Below are 16,967 nucleotides of genomic sequence, written 5' to 3' on the forward strand. Positions count from 1 at the left end.
ATTCACAGCCAGTAATCCTAATTTCAGATGGGTTATTTGAAAGTAAAAGCACAAGGTTAAAAATGTATACAGTCATAAACCATAATTAGGACTTTTTTTGCAGAAAGCACAAGGGAACGTTCTATTTATAGGCTATCTCCAACACTCATACTTCAACATAGTGAATAATCCTGAAAGCACATATCTGACAAGTTAATCGTCAGTTAATGTCAATTTCACTCTCCCTCTTTTTGGTGTGTGTACTGATTCTCAAAGATAAGAGAGAAAGTTAAAAAGAAAAAGACATGGGATTAGATGGGTACATCACAACCCATCCATCCAGTATACAGAGCTGGTGATCGGCAATCCCAAAATCAAAAAGATCTGCACATTAAAACCTGACCCCCCAAAAAGGTAAGAGAATTCAAGTCAATAAAGTGGTGAAATCAAAACACAGTCCCATGTAAAGTGGAAAGTCATGGCACATCTAGCAGATGTTCTGTGCAGACACATTTTGCTCACATTAAATTTCTATCATGTTCTGCAAAACAGCAACATTCATTATGAGCAATATCCCAAATATAACATACGATTAACATACTTCTAAGTAAGAAAGATTCTTGATAAAATAGAATTAAAAACAGCTTTATCCTCAATCATACCCACTTGATTATACTCTTTCTCCCAATTATGGCATGGGTTAACAGTGGTTAACTTTTACCTGTCTAGAAATCTAAATTGGCTTCCAGTTTAGAGGAATAAAAATGACAAATTTATATGTGTACATGATATTACCTAACAACTGATACTTAAAAGGGCCCACAACACACGCTATCTGTTAACAGTGCAAAAGTGCGTTTTTTAGCAGAAGTGCGGCCCAGTTGTTGTCAATGTCTTTGAACGTACGTATGAATTCTACATTTGGTCGTCAAACGAACAGAACAGGATTATGTCACCATTAAAGGTGTACTGGCATATCTGCTTTAGGCTTTTCTTAGAATAAAAGCCTGAATAATGGTACCTCTAATGCAAACATGTGAACCAAGGATCATGAGTGCATTTTTTTAGATTATTCAGTACAAAAACTTCTTTCTTTTTGTTAAATTATCAAAATCCTTTTGGGCTGAGGGAGATGTGGCGTTAAGTTGGCTGTAAGGGTATACAGCCTACCCCTACCCCGCCCTCATGGCAAACCATCGGTGTCATAAGCATCCAGCGGTTCGTTTCTGGGTCGTACATTTCCAAAGAGCTGAGATTGGACTGTCCATCATAACCTCCCACTGCATAGAGTCGACCGCAGTTGGCTACTAGAGAAATGCGGCTGCGTCGAGTGTTCATGGCCACTAGGTGGCTCCACTGATCTGTTATTGAGCTGTACACCTCTGCTCCACTGAGGAACGCAGAGCCATCATAACCTCCTGCCACATACAGATTGCTGCCCACGGCTGCAGCACCATGCCGACAGCGCTTGTTTATCATGGGAGCAACAGGGTGCCATAATGCTGTATGCTGGTTATAGTACTCCACCTAGTGGCAGAGACATGAAACAAGGAGTATTCACAACTTTACATATTGTAGTATTTTGTAAATTATATCCTGCCAATTGAATTATGATGTTCACTTACTGTGTTAAAGATCTGTAGACCATCATGACCGCCCGAAACATATATTCTGCCTTCAAACACAGTAACACCAGCAGCACTGCGGCTTGCACTCATTTCTGTAACTATTGTCCATCTGGTAACAGAAGACACACACACACACACACAAAATCAGACACATTCTGATTCCGAAAAAGCACAGCAAAAACTTTGCTGTTAAACACGTCTTTCCATTAAATATTAATATATTAACAAATTAAATTACGAAAATAAACATCCTTGTAATAAGTAAACACTGCTTCAAGTAATTAAATAATCAGCCAATAATTTCAAATAATCAGCCAATAATAAAATAGAACACAGAACCAAATTATAATAACTAATAGATCAGACGATATTACTGACATTAATGTGCTATTTTAAACATAAAATATAAATTTATTAACACATTAAAAAAACTTTAAAAACATGACATAAGTAAAAACTGTTATACTGTAATAATTACTTGGAAAAACAAAAACTATATAAAACACAGAATCAATCATATAAACAACATCATTATTGATGATATAATAGACAGTATCAAGTCTTTCTTTCTTTCTTTCATTTCTTTATATAGCACTGCTAATACAACCGAAGTTGACCAAAGTGCTTTAGATAGAGGCAGTTCATTCCATAATCTCGGTCCCATAACTGCAAAAGCGCGATCACCTTCACTTAAAATCTATTAGGCTGCTATCATAAAGCAGTGCTCAAATATTGGACAGTGCATGAACACCTTAAATAAGTTCAGCCAAGATTAAATAAGCATTAGATTTTAATAACATTCGCAATGCTGTGGCACCAACTCCAGGCTAGACGGTGGTAAAGACTTAAAATTATTAACATTATGACTTTTTGACTAATTTAATGTACATTTTTTTTCTTTTTATTATTAGTGTCTTTTGCAATATAAATGTTTAACATTAAATAATAAATTGAAACAATTAAATAATTAGTTCATACTCTTTTTGATCCATTTTAAACTCTTTTAAACATTTTTAGATCCAGATATTATTGCCACATAATTATATGTATTTTAAAGGCTTCTTAGTTTGCTTGTTTTTTCAACAAAATTACTTAAAATGCTGATTACAAATTAATCAAGTGACAGCCCTACATTGATCCAATTTTCTAAACATTATCTAAAGAATGTTTATGACTCACCTGTCAGTCTCTGGGGAATAGCACTCAACAGAATTTAGAGAGGACTTGCCATCATATCCACCACAGACATATATATGGCCATCAACAACAACTGTTCCCATTGCACTAATGCAGAAAGAAGAGATGATAGACCAAAAGCATCAGATACATACATACGATCACATGTACCTAAAACTCTTGGTTTAAATCCAGCTTCAAATAGCTTTTCAAATAATATATATTAAATATATTTCCCTCACAATTTCACGATTTCTTACCTGCGTTGAGTATTCATACTAGCAACTTTGGTCCACGTGTCAGTTTCTGGGTTGTAAACTTCCACAGTTCTAAGCCGTGATTGACCGTCGTAACCACCAATGGCATACAGCAGCCCATTCACAACAGCAACACCCACTCGACTGCGGGCTGTGCTCATAGGTTGGCATCGCTCCCAACAGTTTCCAATTGGATCAAATACCTCCACGACATTTAATGAGTCACCTGTGCATAAAACGTTGACTCATTAACAAAAACTGCCACTTGACAGTAACTAGCACATGAGTTTTCTAAAAGGACAGTGTGAAAGAGGAGGTACCAGCACTGTTGAGGCCCCCGACCGCATAGATTAAACCTGCGATGGATGTGCAACATCTCTGTCGGGTCTTGTAGGCTGGGAGGTGCGGCCGTCGCTCTGGCATCAGATGGTAATCTTTTGCCTCATCAACAAGGTCCCTGTTAGAGTAAAGGTCAAATGCATATTCATGCATGGATACTTTTGGAAACGCAGAAACAATTCCCAAAATAATTAATCCCTACATCCTTTCAAAAGTATTACTAAAAAACATTACATAGTCTCAGCCATCAGCCACCTAATAATTATTATTTACATTACATACAACCAAAAAGTCACCATGAAATCAAAATTGATCTTTTTTTAATGGAATATAGAAGTATTTATTATAAATGATTTATCTATGCAAATTCTTTTTTTAATTCATGTGCCCACATATTCTTTAATCAAAATAGCTCTTAATCAAAATAATCTCTTCTCTGATGACGTTTTTTGGGTGCAAGGGCAAGACAACCTGTCACTCACATGAGATCATAATAGAAAACAACAATGATCCAATCAATTTCCGATGACCAAAATAAAGTCCCGTGCAACATTTTTTCTTGTTAGAGTTTCACTCAGTTATACAGTACATCACAATAGGCATGAAAAGATTATCACAACTACTGTTTCATGCTGACTTGAAGTACAATGGTACTCTTAGATACTGTATTGAAAATGTATTTACTGTAGATTTAGATCTGCAAAAATGTCTTAGTTTGGATTCGAAACAGTGTGTTTTTGCCAAAAGGTCCATTTATGGGGCATAAGTTATCTGAAAGAAACGTGCCTGCATTTGTGGCAGCAGCGTACAAGCTCATCTTGTTGGACTCGGTCAGCAAGGAACTGAGGTCGACATAGAGGCAGTCGGGTTTTAGACAGTAACTCCGGTAACCTTGGCTCACGATCTTCACGTGCATGTTGCACCCAAGCAAGCACGGCCTCAAACACCTACAAACAACAAAAAAATTCAGATTTTCTCTAATTTTATAGCCTCTCATTAAAGAAAACACCCAAAACTATGAAACAATGAAAATTTGTGATTTACATCCATCATTCAGTACCATCCTGTTCTTGTCACTTTATGTTAGTCATTAGAATCTGACCTGCTCCTCTGCTTGGACATTGAGCTCGTCGCAGCCCACGAGCTCAAACACCTCCTCCGGCCGAAGGGCCAGGAACTCCTCGGACAAAGATACCTCCACAAAATGCTGGTGAACAAAGATGTTGGCAGCATCGTAAAGTGTGGTGCACATCATAGTCTCTGCGAACTGCCGTACACCAAGACAATTCTTTGGATGCAACCTGTTAAATAGGAGCAAGTCTAGAATGATCTGTGAAATGAATCACTTTTATATGTCCTTTTTATAATCTTTATAACTCCATAACCTGAGAGAGGCCTGTCACAGTTATTTACTGAATTGGGCTGATTGTGATTATTGGATCCTATATTATTTGATTATACAATTATGCATTCACATTATCGTTTAAAGGTTTGGTATCAGTAATGTTTTTGAAAGAAATCTCTTATGCTCACCAAGGCTGTATTTATTTGATCAGAATCCAATAAAACAGTAATGTTGTGAAATATTTGAACGATTTAAAAGAACTTTTTTATTTTAATACATTTAATGCAATTGAAATGCATACTTGGTGAATAAAAGTATTAATTTCTTAAAAATCTTACTGACCCTAAACCTTTGAACCAGTAGTTATTACTATATCTACACTCACCTAAAGGATTATTAGGAACACCTGTTCAATTTCTCATTAATGCAATTATCTTATCAACCAATCACATGGCAGTTGCTTCAATGCATTTAGGGGTGTGGTCCTGGTCAAGACAATCTCCTGAACTCCAAACTGAATGTCAGAATGGGAAAGAAAGGTGATTTAAGCTATTTTGAGCGTGGCATGGTTGTTGGTGCCAGACGGGCCGGTCTGAGTATTTCACAATCTGCTCAGTTACTGGGATTTTCACGCACAACCATTTCTAGGGTTTACAAAGAATGGTGTGAAAAGGGAAAAACATCCAGTATGCGGCAGTCCTGTGGGCGAAAATGCCTTGTTGATGCTAGAGGTCAGAGGAGAATGGGCCGACTGATTCAAGCTGATTGAAGAGCAACTTTGACTGAAATAACCACTCGTTACAACAGAGGTATGCAGCAAAGCATTTGTGAAGCCACAACACGCACAACCTTGAGGCGGATGGGCTACAACAGCAGAAGACCCCACCAGGTACCACTCATCTCCACTACAAATAGGAAAAAGAGGCTACAATTTGCAAGAGCTCACCAAAATTGGACAGTTGAAGACTGGAAAAATGTTGCCTGGTCTGATGAGTCTCGATTTCTGTTGAGACATTCAGATGGTAGAGTCAGAATTTGGCGTAAACAGAATGAGAACATGGATCCATCATGCCTTGTTACCACTGTGCAGGTTGGTGGTGGTGGTTTAATGGTGTGGGGGATGTTTTCTTGGCACACTTTAGGCCCCTTAGTGCCAATTGGGCATCGTTTAAATGCCACGGCCTACCTGAGCATTGTTTCTGACCATGTCCATCCCTTTATGGCCACCATGTACCCATCCTCTGATGGCTACTTCCAGCAGGATAATGCACCATGTCACAAAGCTCGAATCATTTCAAATTGGTTTCTTGAACATGACAATGAGTTCACTGTACTAAAATGGCCCCCCCAGTCACCAGATCTCAACCCAATAGAGCATCTTTGGGATGTGGTGGAACGGGAGCTTCGTGCCCTGGATGTGCATCCCACAAATCTCCATCAACTGCAAGATGCTATCCAATCAATATGGGCCAACATTTCTAAAGAATGCTTTCAGCACCTTGTTGAATCAATGCCACATAGAATTAAGGCAGTTCTGAAGGCGAAAGGGGGTCAAACACAGTATTAGTATGGTGTTCCTAATAATCCTTTAGGTGAGTGTATATCAGTAACACTTTACAATAAGGTCTCATCTGGTAACATTAGTTAAAGTTCACCCAAAACTTTTAATTCTTTCTTTATTTACTCACCCTCAAGTTATTCCAAACCTGTATGTATTTCTTTGCTCCGCTGAACACAAAAATATATATTTTGAGGAATGTCCAAAGTATTTCAATGTGACCCATCAATTGTTTGCTTACTTATATTCTTTAAAATATCTTCTTTTGTGTTCAGCAGAAGAAAGAAATGCATACATGTTTGGAACAACTTGAGGGCGAGTAAATGTCAGAATTTTCATTTTTTGGGTGAACTATCCCTTTAATGTATTAACTAACAGGAACTAACAATGAGCAATACATTTGTTACAGTATTTATTATTATTATTAATAATAGTATAATATTTAGTATTTAGTATTTATTGTCCATGTTAGTGCACAGAGCATTAACTAATGTTAACAAATACAATTTTTTATTTAAATAATGTATTAGTAAATGTTGAAATTAACATTAACTAAGATTAGTAAATGCTGTAGAAGTATTGTTCATTCTTAATTCATGTTAACTAAAGAAGTTAACTAATGAAACCTTATTGTAAAGTGTTACCTCTATATCTATATTATATGTCATGAAGAAATCAAAATTGTTTAAGCGGTACCTCTGCTGTAGAAAAGAGCAGCAGGCATCTTTGACATTTTGAAGCTGCAGGAAACTGGCCCCTATCAGGAGGGCCTGGACGTTCTGTTGGTCTATGGCTATGTGTCCATTGTAGGCAAAGTTTATTAGGGATTCAAGTGCACTGTTTAGAGGCAAAACAGAGATACAAATATTAGCATACACTTACAAACAAAAAAAGACCATGTCTAGAGATCTTGATTGATTTTGTATCTTCACCTGGGATCCATGCCCTGCATGACAATCTCATCCTGTTTGCATTCCACCATGTCATTGGTGAACATGGCATGGAAGTACGGAATAGAAGCAGCAAGGACTATTCTGTGAGCACTGAATTTGTGCTCTCCTACCTGCACACAGACGGGTGCAAAAATTCTGATCAGAAATCATCTCATACACATTATATATTAAATGTCCTGGTTCAGTGTTGTTAACGTGACATTCAGTGCCAAATGAAAAATCTGAAACATTATTATCCCTCCACCCACATTTACAGACAAGTGAAATTGTATTGAATGAAGCAGCAAATGTGGAGAGAAATGGAACATTCAGGCATTAAGAAAACCTGATGTACTGAAAGTATACCATAATCCTTAGCATGATCTGTAGTATGTACTATGAGCCAGGTGTCAGTCAGCAAAGACATGCATACAGCAGGTCAGGTGACAGAGATAAATAGGATTATTGCTCTCTGTGACCCACATAAAGGGCTGATGATGCAACAGTTAAAGCACAGCAGCAGATCAGAGACTGAGCACAGGTTTTAATTAGCTGATGCTTCTACTAATGGTGCTTTATACAGCAACATAATTTTATATATATATATATATATATATATATATGCATATCTTTTAGGTATAGAAAACGTAAGAAATGTGCACTATTTTTCATTGTTGACATTTTCCTTTAACACACTTTCATATTAATATCTCAATGTTTAATTTTTAGTTCTACCTCTCTTTTCTTCTTTTGAGCTGCAGAAACTACATTTCTGTCCCTGTAAGTACTGTTGCATGCTTTATTGAGATGCTTTTAATAAATAAACCTTAACTTGACTGAATTTTGCATATTATAATGAATCTGAAGCAGTGGTTCTCAAATAGCAGGCTGGGACCCACTAGGGGGCCTCAGCACACTTCAATGGGGCCTCAAAAATGTTTAGAACAAATGTTTAGAACAAGCTAAACTAAAACAGCTATTAACAGCATTATTCTTATAATTAAATTATTATCATTATTCATAAAAAATATTTTAATTAATTCCCTAAACAGAGTTAATTCACTAAAAAAGTAATGAATTTTTCAAATTAATATAATTTTTTTCCAAGTTATGTCAAGATGTACAGTACTTTATTGCATAGAAATTGTTATTTGGGAGGGGGGAAATAGTTTAAAAAATAATTAGATAGATACAAAAGAAATAGCTAGAAACTGTTGTTTAAAATAAGCCAAACAGTTTACGATATATTGGATATCCAGCTCTCACAGGTGTTTCTATTAAACTCAGCTTGATAATATAGTTAAACATTAAACATGAGGAAATGAAAACTTCTAAACAGACCATGGAAGGCGAGTTCACAACCCAAGCCGTTTATAATTTCTCTATAGATTGAAATACAAATAGCACTAATAACAGGATGTATTGTTCCTCTTCCGTGCTTTAGTAGTTTATAATATACAGCTGATGAGGACGTTAGCTGTACATGCTAACAAATAACACTGGAATACATCGCCTTCAAAATGTATACAAAACATAGAAAGATCAATTTCAAGAAATGTATGCAATGAGATACATTAGCAAACGACCTGACATGCTTGAAATTACAGCTCTTCCTTCTGTTAACAGTGTCTATACTTCACTAGCCTCTACCATGCTGACAGCCCAGTGCTACTTGGTTAGCATTTCACTAGCAAATTAACCCTAACAAAGAAAAGCACAATACTTTTAGGGTAACATCACACAGTTTCCCTTGTCGTCTGATCTCCTCCATCACTGCATATCCACGAGCAGGCAAATCGGCGACAGAAAAATGCATCAAATCTTCTAATTCTTCAAAAATCGTGTCACCCATCGTCATTGATGGACTGGAGACGACACTTTTTGTCCAAACCGAGACGCCGTAGATCGAGCTGTTAAACCGAGTGCCCTCCACCGGCGGTGTCAGTCATGCAGGGGTCATAGACTGCTCACATCAGATTTATGTGGATGTACTGGTCTTATTCATGTGATTCACACATACTTCATGGCTTAGGTTGAGTTCAGCTCACGTGACAGTTTTGCACAGCTTTTGATGACTCTACGAGACCAGACTAGAGTTCTTCACAGTAAACGGTTAATACTAGGATACAGAGCTATTTATGTCATATATTTATATTTCATCCTTTTTCTCTTGCTAGAAGGCTATAGGCTAAAGCAACGGATAGATGCAGAGTTATAAGAAGTTTAGACTGTTGAAGTTTGAAATGGAGGTTTTTGTAGTCACACAGTAGCCTACATATCCGATTCTTGCTGTTGTAGTTTAATCACAATCCACATTTTTGTCATTTTTATTAAATAAAATCATCAGTTCATTTCATGTTGTTGATATCCTACTGTATCTGTCTTTCTTTGCTTTCTGCTGATTATATCTGCCAACACTAATTCTTGAGACATGAGACATGCCAAACTTTGACTTCAAACTTTACCTGCAGTTAGCTATATTTTAAAATAGCAACATTTTCATTTTTTTGTTTTGTTGTTGAATTAATTAAAGATGATCAATAGAATGTTCTTAACACAAATGTGCCATTTCATTTGATTTTCTCTATGTATTGTTTAGTAAAATGATTACTTTAGAAGAATGTTTAGTAGAATGATCACTTCTTATAGGGCTAGATTATACTGTCAGGTTGTCATGCTTTTGCTAACTTTTAGGAGGGAAAACACCTCCTGGAAAATCTTCTGTAAGCAGGAATGGACTGCAGGACACTCGTCCTTTTGTGTCAAAGCAATGCAGAAGTTTAAGGCACAGAAAGCTGGTTGTGGTAAAATCTACAATTGCAAAAACACAGCAAAATTCTAATCAGTCAATATTCAACTCTCCTCTGCTCTCCATTAGCTATTCTAGGGTGCTCCATCTAATCCCCAGAGCTGTATGTGACTAGTTTGGCTAGATGATTGTTCAAGAAGTTACATTATAGATATTTAAATTTAAAGAGTTGCCTAAAATAACCCTCATTGTATACTCTTGGTTATTGTAAATGTCTTATTCCTGTTCAGGTGACAAAAACTACAGCTTGTACAATGAAACACAACCAAAACAAGTACCCACCATGGTCGATAAGCATAATCAGGGCCGGCGCTAGCCATTTGGGTGCCCTAAGCACAAATGCTTGGTGGTGCCCCCCCCCCCCCCCCCCCCCCACTCCCCCCCCCCCCCCCACTCCCCCACCCCCAACCACTCACCCAAGGAATAACAAGCATTCAGAATTTCTTAGTTAGGTTCTCTTTACTTCCAAAATAACTGCTGCAAATAAATCATTTTACATTAACAATGGCACCAAATATGAAAAGAAATAAATAATATAAAGGTTAAAATTATAAATACCAAAAACCACCACAATTACTAAAAACACAGATTTGGAACATGAATGATATATGTGTGTATTGTGTATAATTATTTTGTATATATATATATATATATATATATATATATATATATATATACACACACATTTGCATGTATGTATTTAAGAAATATTTGTTATTTATATAGAAAATATTTAAATGTATATATAATATACATTATATATAATTATATACAGTATATACATGCAAATATTTCTTAAATATATGTACATGCATATGTGTGTGTATTTATATATACAAAATAATTATACACAGTACACACACATAATTCAGTATTAGATATGAGATATCAGAGCGTTTAAATATCCATACTCTTTTGTAACTACACAACTTTACCAGCAGGTGGCACAAAATATCCAGTAAGAGATGTCTGGAAATTTGTACAAATTCTATTTACAAAAATAAACAGAGAACAGACAGTCATTCTGGCAGGCATGCACTGGCAGGAAAATAAGTTGTTCAGAAGAGCTGTTACCTCAGGGGGGATTTAGTAGAAGTGCTTTTCTAAGAAAGAACTAAGAAAGCGTTGGTTAAAAAAAGAGGAGGATTATTTCAAATAAATTAAATAGAACTGATGTAGGTGTTGGGAAGCTTGGTGAAATAACTGAACTGAACTGAACGGAACTGAATGAAGAAATAATGAGGTAAAAAGTTAGTATTTTCATGTATGCATTAAAAGAAAATTATTAATGCCTTGTTCAAGTACAATTGCTGATGATTGGTACATTATTAGCAACAAATGTATTATACTACACCTAGTAGACTTATGCAATTTCTCAATGGATTTCGCAAGAAAGAGTGTGAGAGATAGCAAGGTACAAATATATATATAGCCCTAAACAGATATGTGGACACTGAACACCTAGCTATAGTCTTACAAATGTCTAAGTGTCATTGCATTCATCCACAAATTAATGATGCAAGACCTTTTCTCAGAACTAACTTCCCTTTTCTAAGCAATTTCTGTAATTTTACTTTTAAACAGCTAGTCTCAAGGTCATTTCTAGTGCATATAGCCTACTGTATAAAGTTTATCTCAAATTTCTTAGAAGAGAAACCACATCAGTTCTTCCGATTAACTATGGACATGTTCCACTAACATTTGAAGAGTCCTATTTGAAAATAAAAGATCTATAATTTAAAGCAGAAATGTATTTTTGTCAAGTGTGTTTATATGCCACTTGGTTTGATGTATGCTATTGTATGTGATTTGACAAAGGGTTTTAAGAGTCTGAGGGAAGTTTTCACACGTCTAAACCCAGTCACCCCATTTAAATACTAGTTTCAAGACTCATGCAAGCCTTAACTTGAGAAATACTAAATCACATACACAATTCACTGTTTACACCCACTGCATAGACTTCTCATTTACAGTTTACCTGCACTGTTAGAAGAAAGTGTTTATTTAGAAACTAAAGGGTTCTGTCAGGCACTTCATACATAGACATTTTAAGGGCATGGGATCATTTTATGGATATATAGTTGGAATGAATTAATGTTTTTTTTAAAATAATTTTTCATCTTAATGCTATGAATTAAACAGCTCATAAACACTCCATCAGTAGAAAGAAAATTAATAATGCATTACAATTTCTCATTATATATATATATATATATATATATATATGGCATAAAGGGTTTTTTAACATTGAGTCAAGAACCCTATGTGTTCTACATATTAAACCGGATTGAACCCTTTTTTTCTAAGGAACTCAATAGGCAACAAAACTGTATAAATGACATTTAAAAAGCAACATTACAAACCGTGTATTGTAATTTGAAAGTGTAGTAGGCCATTTATAGCCCAATCACCCTTTGCACTGTGTAAATTATGACTGGGGTTGAGTAATCTGACATGCACTGAATAGTTTTATGGCACGACAGAAAATTATCTCTGTGTGTGCAAATTGTCTAAGCTTTACGGTAGCATGTTAAAAAGAGGAAATTCAGAAAGCTCCAGCCAGTCGGGAAAGCTGGACGGAGATGAAATGATGCCTGTAGGACGGACTCTTTAGTGTACAACACTGAGTATGTGTAGGGTGGACTGGACTGCGACCCACGTCTCTCACGTATGACGCTGTCTGCTTTCGGTAGCTTTATCGTTTTTCTAAGTATTCGTAAGGATGGGATTAAATTGACCATAACAGTGAATGTTTTGCCTCGCTTTTAAAACGCTTTTCGCGAATTGTGTCGTTTTAACGGCCTGTTGCAGTATTTATATGTGACTGATGACGGAACTGTAACTTGAAATCGTGACCAGCGGTATTCGTCGTCACTCTTCTATATTCAATGAAACACGTTTGCAGCTACAACATCGCTGCAAGCCTCAGGAGGTCCTGCGTGCTCAGTTGGTCTTAAAGGAGCCGTCAAAGCAGTACGAAAGGGTAAAATGACTATGTCCGTTCCAGAGAACATATCGGGGTCCGGGGGGAAAGAGGAGGAGAGTGAAGAAGATGAGAGTGAAATCTTGGAGGAAAGCCCCTGCGGCCGCTGGCAGAAGCGACGGGAGCAGGTACGTCTCGAGGTTAAGGGCATATAGGAATCATCGCTGTAATATCTTGCATAGACGACTGGATCAAACAAAAATGTGTATTTAACAATTATTTAAGTACTTAAGTAGCCTACTTGTGGGTGTCCTCGTGATAAACCAGCCCAGTTGGTTTCTCCACATGGAGAGTTTACAATGATTTGCAGCTGTTAACCTCACTAAGGAATGGCCGTTGTAAAAAAACAACAACAACATGTAAAACGATGCATAAATGATTTAATAACAAGTATTTGTGCTTTAAGCACATTTAACATAATATCAGAAGTGTTACACGTAGTTTTCGTATGAGATCCAATGTAAACATTTGAGTTCACGTACAGCCCCTCCCCCTCCGCTCACGTACACGCGCACGCAAATACAGCGCATACATAGTGTATGTCACTATTACTACTAATAATATTTTTATTCATTTGTGTATCATATTTGCTCTTTTTTGTTGTATGAGATAAAATGGGCGTGGAGGTGTCAGCCCCCTCTTGTCGGCTTGTGTTGAAGCGTGATCTCGGCTTTCTTTGAGATAAGTCACAGATACAGTAAACTAAAGCTTATCAGTCCTGGCACACATTCAGGCTATCTATCGTACAGGACACTGGAAACTTGTAACCTCCTCTTTTAACCACGTGCTTCTAATTGTTGAAATGTATTTGTATGCTATTATTAATGTTAATTATTTATGCTTTAGACAACCTCATCCACCTACAGTGTAAAATCTAATTGGATGATTTTACTTTTAAGAAGCATGCAAACCCTTGACTTTTAATTAAGCATATTTATTTGACTATTTAAAATAAAGTGGACTAGGTATTGCATGTTTTTCCTCTGAGTAAGTTGTGTCATCAAGTTTACCTAAGAGTGAACTTAACCATTTAAAGTCATGAAATCAAAATTGACAATTGGCAGCAAGAGCAGAATGAGGGGTGGCTACGAGGCTTGCCATGGTATGTAAAACTTATACTATATTATGAGGGATGATACCTGTATTTTATAAAGATTTAAAAAGGGAAACAATAAAACGCACTTGACAATAACAGTTCCTAACTAAAAGTTACTGGGCACATCAACAGTTGTTTGATTCATCTACAATATGGGTCTGTGCTCCTGAAGGGCTACGGACAGATCTGGCTGTAATTTTCAAGTAATCCAGAACACTTCCATTAGCTGCTTCAGGTGTTTGGATTTAAGCTACACTGTAACCCTGCTCTACTGCATAACATTAGAACAACATGAAAGTGAGTAAATGATGACAGCCTTTTCATGTTAAGGTTAACTAACTATCTCTTTAAATATTATCTAATCTACATGAAGAATACAACACTGTTGCTGAAAATGGACGCACCATTGAGTCGTTCTGGACATGGTGTTTCTGTCTGACAAGCAGGTCCTGTTCGATGGAAAGCAAGAGCACCCTCAGTTGAAACTGTAAGAATAGTATATTGGCGGAACAGATTTGTACGCTCCAGTGCATATTTGTGTTTGTGCTCAGGGAAGCGTCAAAGGTTTCTATTTACATGTGTTTTTGTTGTGTTGAGCAATGTATCCAATCACAGTCATGTCTGTTGATCTCTTGAACTCAATGGCCGCAGAAGAACGCAGAAGTGTTTAAATTACTCAGAATCTAGTCACCGGTCAAAACGCCAGAGTTTTTGTACAGTGCTAAGTTCTGCATGCCCGCGAATCCTCTCATTATAACAAAGTGTAGACACAATGTAAATAGGAGATTCATTGTGCAGTGTAGATAGCTTTATTGATTATATAATATGATCACTTTAATCAAAAATACTTTATTGGATTACTTTTGTGAGATCGCGATGAACTGAGATGAATGACTGCTTTTTAGTCATTATAAAGGGAGCGGTTTTTTGTGCACTTTCTAGGCTATATAATCTATTCAGATTTTGAATAAAAGTTTTGTTTAAAATTAATGCTGCTAAGAGTTTGGAAGTGACTTCCACATATAAATGCAGGATTCACTCTCGAAATTGCAGTGATTGACATATTGGTAACCATGGCAATCGACTGGACACAAATGTATCAAAATAGATGTGTATTATTAAGCAATGTAAATGTAGATTAATAGATTAAAATATTAGAATTTTCCTATCAAAATATTTTTTTTGAAATGCTGCTGCAATTAGGCTATTTGTAAAAGTAATAACTTTTAAATCTTGTAAATCTCTCACTGTACATTGCTATTCCTGTTATGGTGGTTGCATGCTTACACATTACATCTGCACTCTACTAGAGCACCCTCATTAATTTCAGAAGCATATTCAGTAATTTGATTGTGGAACCGGGCCTGTGGACAAGAGTGCGTTCTTCTTTCAACACTTCAGTTGTACTGCAAGGGCACAGCATGCCCTCCAGTCTGTGAAATTCAGTTAGCCTTTTACACTTAGCCTACTGCAGGGACAGAAATGCGCCTTTATCTGAATGAAATAATATCAGACATGGTTAATTTTCGATATGTGCTTTTAAAGTGACCTAATCGAAGTAAGATAATCTTTTATTAGCCGATGGGGATGTTGACTAAGTTGACGCCCCTCCATAAACCAAAACCTAAAATTGTTTGTACATCAGTATGAGCTGTGTCACTGGTCAGCTTTGGGGTGGCAAAACTCATTTTTAGGGTGGCAGCAGGGCCTGCATGGCCTGCATGAGGGCAGAACAACCTATAACTCACATGAGGTCAATTCAATTCACATTTATTTGTATAGCGCTTTTCACAATACACATCGTTTCAAAGCAGCTTTACAGAAAATGCATGAGTCAGTCCACACTACAATTTAGAGTGATCTGTTATCAGAGGTAACTGTCTAAGTTTGTTATATATTTCAGAAATGTACATATACAAAATTTATTAATTTAAACAATGTAACAATTAAAGGCAGAAACTCAAATCTGTGATTAAAGTAATATTGTTTTAACTTTTTTAATTTTCTCAAAATTATATAAAAATGTAACTGGCATACATATACATTATATACCCTAAATATGAGCAGGTAGTATATAATGTTTTGAAATTATTATATTACATGATATTTAAAGTAATTTTTATTCTGACAGTTTTATTTTTTGTTAAAAAAAACAACTTTTGTGTTTACTGTGTAAAAGTAATTTAATTAAAACAAATAAAATAAGCAAACAATTGCGCTTAAGTTAAGCCAACAAAATAGTTTAATTTGAAATGTCTGTTATTTACAGTGTACTCAAAAGCGTGAAATATAATATACGGGACTCACTTTATGTGCATATTTCTGTAAGTTTTTCATGTTATGTTTACAAGCCGTCTGAAGTTTCTTTTTAGAGGTCAGGGGTGAGTCTCAACTCGGTGCGCCTTATGTGTTCTTTTTTCTTGACACTTGATTGTGAAAAGCAATACAGATGGAAAATTCTAAAGTGGATAAAAACAGTGGGACAAAGTGGCTGCAACACAACTAGTAATTATTTTCTCTTTGTGAATAGCTTGTAAGTGGAAGAATGTTATTAGTATGTGGCTCACTCTCTTATTGCGTCAGTGTCGTTAATGGTGCCAAAGCGCAAAGGGTTGGCTAAGAGAAGGACAGTATACTTGAACAACAAGAGTGAAAGTTTTGTTGGGGGTGGATGTTTTCTTTTCTCAATGACATTTAAATGGTAAGACAAGGATCATGCATCACAGCCAGGGTTGCCAGGTTTACGTAACAAAACCTGTTCAATTGCTATTCAAAAGCCTCCCAATCACGGCCAAAACTATCCCAATCGTAATGTAATGTGAAATGATGTAATGTTGGGAGTTTTTTGGGTTGTTACAAAACTCT

The 16,967-nt window shown here is 36.2% G+C and overlaps 2 protein-coding genes across 3 annotated transcripts in view; one reads left to right on the top strand and one right to left on the bottom strand.

The window, feature by feature from the left end:
• Positions 1 to 566: 566 nt before the first annotated feature.
• klhl18 (kelch-like family member 18) lies at positions 567 to 9,124 on the bottom strand. Its single transcript, XM_056239512.1, has 10 exons — positions 8,938 to 9,124; positions 7,215 to 7,345; positions 6,979 to 7,119; positions 4,482 to 4,680; positions 4,166 to 4,326; positions 3,361 to 3,497; positions 3,044 to 3,266; positions 2,787 to 2,891; positions 1,605 to 1,716; positions 567 to 1,506 (listed from the first exon to the last, which is right to left on the bottom strand). Exons 1-10 carry the CDS (start codon positions 9,070 to 9,072, stop codon positions 1,120 to 1,122), a joined length of 1,731 nt encoding a protein of 576 aa, XP_056095487.1. The 5' UTR covers positions 9,073 to 9,124; the 3' UTR covers positions 567 to 1,119.
• A 3,445-nt stretch (positions 9,125 to 12,569) lies between these two features.
• nrbp2a (nuclear receptor binding protein 2a) overlaps positions 12,570 to 16,967 on the top strand; it is a 31,476-nt gene continuing 27,078 nt past the window's right edge. Inside the window, exon 1 of one of the 2 annotated variants that reach the window (XM_056239514.1) lies at positions 12,570 to 13,134. In XM_056239514.1, the coding sequence (XP_056095489.1) occupies positions 13,012 to 13,134 (123 nt within the window). In that variant the 5' untranslated portion in view covers positions 12,570 to 13,011. The remainder of the gene's footprint in view (positions 13,135 to 16,967) is intronic. The other variant, XM_056239515.1, reaches the window with a different exon arrangement.

Source organism: Rhinichthys klamathensis, unplaced genomic scaffold (assembly GCF_029890125.1).
Source record: "Rhinichthys klamathensis goyatoka isolate OS25496 unplaced genomic scaffold, OSU_Roscu_1.1 h1tg000566l_1, whole genome shotgun sequence".
Taxonomy (NCBI): domain Eukaryota; kingdom Metazoa; phylum Chordata; class Actinopteri; order Cypriniformes; family Leuciscidae; genus Rhinichthys; species Rhinichthys klamathensis.